Raw genomic sequence first — 8,399 nt, forward strand, 5'->3', positions numbered from 1 at the left:
TTAGTCAAATCCACTGAAAGCTATTTTCCCACACATTTGGTGCGTTTCGGTGATACCCCCAATGACCTTCTCGATAAATCGGAACTATCCAAACTGACCTTGCAAGCGCCTCTCTCTCTCGCCCCCTTGGACCATCTTATCCGGAATACCGGTATCCGGTAAAGCGGGATTCTAGTATATTTTTATTTTATTTTGACCGAAGTACTATTTACCTCCCTTTTTGAACATGGTATTTAATCTTAAACATCAGGTAATTATGATGCGATAAATAAAATTTTTTCTACTATTTGCACTATTCAGCTATTTTTCAACGTAATCTCTACAGGCGTTACTAACAAAGTCTTAAAAACTGTGCGTTTATTCTAAGTACGTTTATACAAATAAAAATGCTATCCAATAACGTTGCCGCTTCTAGTAGCATGAATGCATACTATCCAAACGTTAACGATATTGAGTAGAATCGGATGCAGCCTAGGGAAACACCCACTCTTAGCCCCTTACGGTTATCACATATAGGTTGGATTCCTTTGTGCTCGAAAAAACGAATTTAAAAAAGAACGTTTAGTGAGAATGTGTATTTGCAACATTTACCATTTCTTATCTAATAATCTAATTTTCGAACAAAAATATCTCGTGCCTTTTATTTCTGACAACCTTAAGGACCTTATGAGGACGTTTATGGGAGTTCGCACACATAATTATTTTAAATTGTATTTATTTATTAAAAAAAGAAAAACTTTTTCGCATAACTTTGGATAACAAATACTTTGTAACTAAAATGACTAAAAATTGAGACATTAGAATTCGAATTTAATTTAAAATTAAATTATTCAAGAGAGGTCCAAGTTCGTCTACTCGGATTTGTTTCTTGATAGATATGATACCCGCTCTTCTCGATATTAGCGCTGATGGCTAATATTGGCGACCTTGTCGTCCATCTCAGTCTTTCATTTTGTCAATCAGGCAAGCTCGGTGGAGGTTTTCTCGTTCCACCCTCAATCTCTTTATTCGAAGAGGAGAGTTTAACTTGATGAGACCACTGTCGCTTATCCTGAATATCTTCAGAGATGATGCAGCAAAGTTTTAAAGCACCTGTAATAGATTCAAGACCCAGGATGATGTTGAAGGTATGACTGGAAGGATGTGCGTAAAATTATATAAGCAAGGTAGAATGGGGAAATTTGGCGTAGCTGAACTCGTTTTCGACAATCGGTCTAAAATGGGACTAGAACGCATTCCGGAATCGTGATTGTTATACTGCTAACTGTTCAGCTTTCTCAACTCAGTTTTGAATCACTGATACCATGTGGGGGAATCAAAGCATTGTTTATATGGAGTTCCATTGAAATCTCATTTTCAGTTCATAAGTGGTAAAAAGATTTTGCTATCTTTTTGCATTTTAATTCCATATGTTATTTGAAAATGTTGATTAGTAATGGGATCGGAAATCTAGTTTGCTCTTTAATCGATTGACCTGCAGTGGGACTCCGGTGCCGTGTCGAAAATCGAACGGACCACTTTCGATAAGACCAGCTTTCTAAACGAGAAACCCAATAGCGTTTCTGTTTTAGACAGCCGCGGTGTCTTGTCGTCCGAGTACCAGCCATATCCAGGCATGGCGCGACCCTGCTCCAATATAATGAGCACGTCAGCATCTCGTTTATACCAGATATGTATCAGTAGGTCCTAAGCAAGGATAATTCACCTGTAGTAACCGGTACGTGGTCATCACTACTACTATCGTTACACTCCGTGCAGAAATAGCACATCGGCTCACTTAAAAATCGGCGGCTCCTTGATCACTTTTGTTATAATGCCAGCACATTGAACTCCTGTCAGTGGCCTTGCACTGTGTTGTATCGTGAGAATAGTCATGGCAGCGGTAGCATCGAGGGATAGCTTGTCTTCTGACACGGCAGTTCACTCAGGCAACTTTGACATGGCCTGTCGACACCACTTTTATCACCATGTTTTCTTCAAACTCCATAAATGCCATGACTTTCCCACAACCATTCGTTCAAGAAATTTTCACCTCTATTTCGCTAATAGCTTTGGCCCCAAGAAAGGCTACTAAGGGATCTTTGGCTTCCTCATACATCTTGTGATCATTATCCCTTCTCTAACGCTTCACTAAATATATCTTTATATAGTGACTTATCTTCGAATTCTATTAGGACAGCACTATGTTTCGTCTCCCTAATTGACGAGATTTAACTCCAGTTTCTCCTGGGTTCATTTTGGACTTTATGGCCTTGCGAACATACGAAAACTTTTTACTATCTATTGGACTAATTAGTATAACCTCGATTCGAAAGCGTTGCCGTCTATTGATTGTCTTTGCCCTCGATTCAAGCTTGCTTGTTCGAACAGCACTGACATGCGTGACTCTCCTCTAGACTGTACTATCCTGGCGTATCCGCCCCTTGGCTTCTATCTAATCACGATTGGTATCAGCCTGTGACTTCCTTCTGAGTAGCAAGTTTCATGAAGTCCTTAATTAGCCACGTCGCATTGTCCATCAGAGCCACCATGGTATTAGCTTTCACCAGCATAGTGTCTACTGCTTCACCTGTCATCTTTGCTATAAAAAGTCTTTGCCATAAAAAGTCGCCAGCACATCGTGCATGGCGTAGGGCGGACCAAAATAACGTGGAACGGGTAAACCCTTAGACTGCAGTCCTACTCCAGTTCCCAGTGGACTGCAGGATTAGTCAATCGCGTTTTTTTCGGTATATCCTTCATCCAGTCTGTTTGGTCCGCAAGATGTATTTTATTTTCCCCCTACTCTCTGTATCTAGAGAGCATTTACTTATCCGCCACCTGGGGATGCACCGTGTCAAGATTACACGCTCCTCTATGGCGCGTGCGAACTTAGTAGTAGTAATACCAGCCAGCAGTAGTCAGGCTTATAACGGTGTGGGACCACGCCACGTCAGCGTGTGTCACCATCAATGACAGTCAGTGATTCCGTCAGTATATTAGTAAGACTGATTACGTGTCACATCCTCCCATTATAACGGGAGAGGCTTCAAACCGGAGAAAGAGCAAAGAAATGACTAGAAGGAAAAAATGATATCTCGATTGCAATGAGAAAACAATGGTAACTAGAAAAATTTGTAGAAAGAAAATGGTATCTGGTGGTGGGAAGGGGCTAAAAGGTGGGATCTTACGAGGGGTTAGATGGACATAGTAGGCGTGATTTCAATTCCTGACACGGTGGCGGAATCTTCTTACAAAATAGAAATATATTATTATATTATTATAATATTGTAGTATTATATTTATATTACTTTTCTTTGCTCACCAGTGCTTGATTCTTCCTCAAAAATTCCATCAGGCCTCTTGATGGGCAATTTTATTGAACTTGGAATGTATGACGAGTGCATGTCGGTGCATGTGCAAAAAAATGGATCAAAAATTGTAGGCAATCATTGCACGTACATACTGAATTTATCATATAAAAACAAAACCATTCCCTTGAATCCTCTGCTTTCAATTTGCATGCCATTATCCTGCGAGGAAAAAGACTTGCGGGAAATTTTGTAGAACAGAATTCAAGATATAGGAGGCTACCAGAAATATAATATTTTAAGTCATGACGTTCTTTGTTCCACTGCCCATTCCGAAAACTGGATTGCATCGTTTAATTGTATACACTATTTATAGAAATTATGTAAAAGATACGATCAAATGGGCAGCTGTTTATCATATAATAGGTCGGCAAATTTCTTACCCTCTTGTTCTCTACAGAACAATTTTGTTAATTTTGTTATCATTTTAAAGTTATCGCCTGTGCTCTTTTTCTTTTGTTGCTAATTTTCATGATCATCGATCTGCTCAAGGAAATAAAAGCTTTTAAATGTGATTTGCCACAAGCAGTATGCGAGTTATCTTTATACAAAAATATTCGTGGCATTCTGAGCTTAAAAGATAGTCCAGGTTCTATTTCTGCTTTACATGGTTTGCGAACTATTAGCATGGCCAGTGTCATTTTAGGACATGGTATTCTATTAAGAGCCATGAGTTTACATGCAAAAAATATAAAACTTAACCACGTAAGTATAATATAATAATAATAATAATAATAATAAAGACAGCTTGAAATTCAGTAGACACAATTCAAACATTTCTGGACAAAACATTTGATTTTTTCAATATTAGTATTTTTAATTATAAAACTCAACCTAAAATGTGAAAAAAGTACTCTTGAATAAAAAGTGCCGGTGCTATTGCATTCCGCATTATGCATGCAATAGTTTATATCAATAGTCCAATAAATTTTGCTTTGAGTGAAATAATCCGAGTTTTTGAATAAAAAATACTGTAGTTGTTGACGCTGATGACCATCAATTACACAAATATTCACTTTATTGCGTTGATGATCACTCCTTGAATTTTTGAACAAAGATCTATTGGTTTACGAAATGAGAAGAGCATGATTCACATATAAAGAACTCGATTTTTTGGAATTCTTGACTCGTCTAACAAATTAATTGCGCCAGTGATTACAGTTTTTCCATCGATTTTGTCGTTATGAATTTCCAAATTGGACTGTCAAAGAAACGAAAGGTACATGGTATGATGGGCAGGGAGATAGACTAAGAGCAAAGGGCTGTTGGAAAATGCATTTGTTTCAGGTCGGAAGTGTGAATCAGCGAAGGTCCAAGGATCGGTTGAAAGCCATACAATCAAGTGGCGATGAAAGCTAGGTTGAACAAAACTAGGTTGAAAGTTTTGGGTAGCCTTGAAGGAGAGTAAAAGTGTCTAGCGTGTCATTCAGACAATTAGTTTTAAATTAATAATTCGAAAGATATATTTCAAAAAGTATTTCGGTTCAGAAATCCTCACAAAATTTGAAGGCGATTTATTGCTTTCGGCTTCAACAGTACTATCGATTAAAAGTTTGACGATTATATAAAGCTCAAGATTATAAGGTGAACAGAAATAAATGTATATTTTTTATTTTTTTATTTATCTAAAGTTTTAATTATTTAAAGTTTACATTTTTTTAATGAACAAAGTAGGGCCGGTACAGTGAACCAATTATTTTATTTTATTTTTTTATTTTTATGCCAGTGTTTTTTTTAATCAAATGAAAGTTAGCTTGAAGTTACCACTAATGAGGGTCATGGAAATAATGTTATTTACGAAAAATTTCATTCAGATCTTAATCAGTAATTACTATTTGCAATTATTAATTCAGTTACAATTTTAACGCAAATCATTGTTGTCGAAAAATTAGCTGACACTTATTAATCCTCTATTTAATTCTCATTCTCAAAAAAGGATTTTTTCTATCCATACATTTGAATTATTCTAACCAAAGTCAACAATTAGTTTAGTTTAAGAATAATTTATGGAGTATATTTAAGAATTTAATGTCAATAAAAATACGAGAAAACGAAGGAATTCATTCCATCAAATGAAGGAAGAAACATTTGAATTCAGATTTTCCTTCTTTGAACATAATAGTTCCGGTAAAAGATTATGGCAGCGTACTACACAGTTACATTTTTTTGCATTTTGATAATTTATTATTATGGAAAAAGTACTAGAATTGTCGGAAATTTGACACCACAATTTTTCAACGTATCTTCGCGTTTTGAGACCCCCTAAATCCGAAAATCAATTTTTTACGATGGCGTCTGTTTTTCTGTCTGTCCGTCTGTAAACACGGTAACTCTTGAAAAACTGAACGGAGCAAATCTATCTTTGGCACAATTTTTTCAGATGCTTGAAGAAAAGACGAGTTCGTTAACCAGCCGCTATGGATAACAATTAAAAAATGTAAAGCATTTGCAAAATTGTTAGGCCAAACAACTCACGATATTAAAAAAATCAAAAGAAGAAAAATATTGCTTTTTGGACGCCACACAAGATGATCATAACAACTTTTTGAATTTTTTTGAAAAATCGAAAATTCAATTTTTGATTGCATAAAGAATAATGAAAAATAAAAAAATTAGTTTTGTAGTCAAAATATGTAAGATAAGAAAATTTTATTTATTTTATTTTTTTATTTATTCTAGTTTATTCATACAAAAATTGCGATCCCAAAAAAGATCTACAAATTTTTTAATAATCACTTTTTAAAAGGACGCGTAGTTGTTATTTTATTCGTTAAGAATGATATTGAAAATGATATAAAAAATTTGTGGAAAAACCACACAAGTTACGAAAAAAATTATTTAACCAAAATTATTCAACCGAAAAATAGCTACAAATTTGTTGTGAATCACTTTTTGATAGGATACGTAGTTTTGGTATTAATCGTAAAAATAACATTAAAAATAAAATTGAATAATTTGTGGAAAGGGGGCAAAAGGTACGCAAACAAATTGAAAGAAAAAAGTTCTTTTGAGAAATCCTACAAAATGTGTTTGAACTACTTTCCAGTAGGACTCGTCATTTTGTTTTTATTTATCGCAAGTGATATGCAAAACATTGAAAATTCCAATATTACGCCAAAAGACGCGAGATACGTAAAAATTTCGAAGAAGACTTGTAGAATATTTTGCTTTATCCATCAGAAAAATTTAATCAAAATCCTATTTTTCGCATAGCAAGGCGAGATGAGAGAAAAATGTCTGAAAAAAGGATTGTAGGTTTTTTATATATTTTAATGTGGTTCAGAAAATATACATTTACAATTGTGTGCCAAAAATCGAGCGCGCAGCACGAGTGTGACGATCAGAATGTGTACCTCAAAGTCTACAGAGCTTTGAGCAACTTACCTAATCTTTAGCTATACTTAATTAAGTAGAAAATTCAAAATATGAAGACGCATGTCAATACTACAATCTAAAACAGATCTTTTTGATAAAATCTCATTATAGAATTCCAAATGTAAAGAAAAAATATCCGCGCGCAATGTGTCCGCGATTCGGGCAGATTTTTAATATTGCATTCATAGCATCATATTTAAGAATTTAATGCATGATGGTATAAATTTATCAGACATCGTTTGTTCCAAATTTCACGTGTAGTCAACTTCACAGTATATTAGTATTAGGTATATGACATCTTCAGTTGAAGCTTATCATTTATTTTAACAATTTAATAATTTTATTTGATGCCTCAAAGCAAAATTGCATTGATTCACAAGTATTTTTTTCTCAGTGTAATTTTGACACTATCGATGTATTATTTTCGTATACATTTGATGATCAGTATAAAAAAAATATTAAAAACAAGTGGGGAATACAGTGACTTAAAGAACATGTAACACAAATAATATTTCGAAAAGATATCTTAGTATATTTCTGAACCCAATACTTATAATTATTGTTTTTATAATATTTTAATAATTATAAAAATGTATTCTGTTCTGTTTATAAATTGCTTACATAACAATTATTTATAACAATTATAATAATAAATTATCAAAAAAATTCAAGGTAAACAATTTTTTAAATAACCTTTCATCAAATCAGGGAGTACGGGGCATAAGGGCGTAAGTGCCAAATTTTGGAAATGCGTTTTGTTGGCTGACTCTAATTATGGTTTTAAGCTATCTCAGGTATCTGCAGAAGATAATTATCCATTTCGATTTAGATGTGGGTCAAAATCCATATTTGTTATATTTCTTTATGAAGTAATTGCACCTTTTTGCCTGTTTGTTGCACTATTCAATAGAGCTAAGTAATAGCTCGAAAATACTTTTTTTAATTTAAAAATAAATAAGTTATGCAACTCTTCATTTGATTACTTCTTTATGGATATTTCTTTTGCGGTTTGATTAAGTTAAGTCATAGCTCGAAAGTACTTTCTTGTTTTTTTACACAAAAATGTAAAGAAGTTGTGCAACTTCCTCTATGTCGAGTCCCTCAATTTTTGGGACGCGGCGTTATTTGACAAGAATTTTCTGCATACATTTGGATCTTTTTAAGCGTTCCTTTTGGGAAGATGGTTGCTTCTTTCAGGATCTTCATTTCATAGTTTAATAAGGGTGAGTAATAGGGCGAAAGTACTTTTTTCCCCTCCTGTGAGGTTCTAGTTTTGGCACTATAACGTCCTCATGCCCCAGGACCCTTCAAATATGTTTCTAATAAGTGTAAGAAATAATGGGCCAATCAATTTTTGTGTTCAAATTATGACGAACTAGCCAAATAAACAAGTTGAAATTGAACAAGTATGAGTATTATAAAAAAGCACAATTAAGCATTCTTTTAAAAAAATGTGATTATAGTAATCCTAAAATTTATTCTGCCACACAAACTAAAAAGGTACATAAGTGACATTGATGATTCGGTCAACTTTTTCAGTACCAAGTTCATGAGAATAACCCTAAGCGGCAATCTCACTTACGAGGGTGGATTGATAAGTTTCCGGCCTGACCAAGAGATGGCGCCACTAGGCCTACCTTGAGGTGGCGTTCTATAGTACCATCCTTAGATAGC

At 34.4% G+C, this 8,399-nt stretch overlaps 1 protein-coding gene across 1 annotated transcript in view; it reads left to right on the forward strand.

Moving 5' to 3' along the window:
• Positions 1-3,127: 3,127 nt before the first annotated feature.
• Positions 3,128-8,399, forward strand: part of LOC117173631 (nose resistant to fluoxetine protein 6-like) — a 21,726-nt gene continuing 16,454 nt past the window's right edge. Inside the window, exons 1-3 of the mRNA XM_033362272.1 lie at positions 3,128-3,158; positions 3,308-3,424; positions 3,784-4,031. Coding sequence (XP_033218163.1) covers positions 3,128-3,158; positions 3,308-3,424; positions 3,784-4,031 — 396 coding nt within the window. The remainder of the gene's footprint in view (positions 3,159-3,307; positions 3,425-3,783; positions 4,032-8,399) is intronic.

The sequence above is a fragment of the Belonocnema kinseyi genome, chromosome 5 (assembly GCF_010883055.1).
Source record: "Belonocnema kinseyi isolate 2016_QV_RU_SX_M_011 chromosome 5, B_treatae_v1, whole genome shotgun sequence".
Lineage (NCBI taxonomy): Eukaryota > Metazoa > Arthropoda > Insecta > Hymenoptera > Cynipidae > Belonocnema > Belonocnema kinseyi.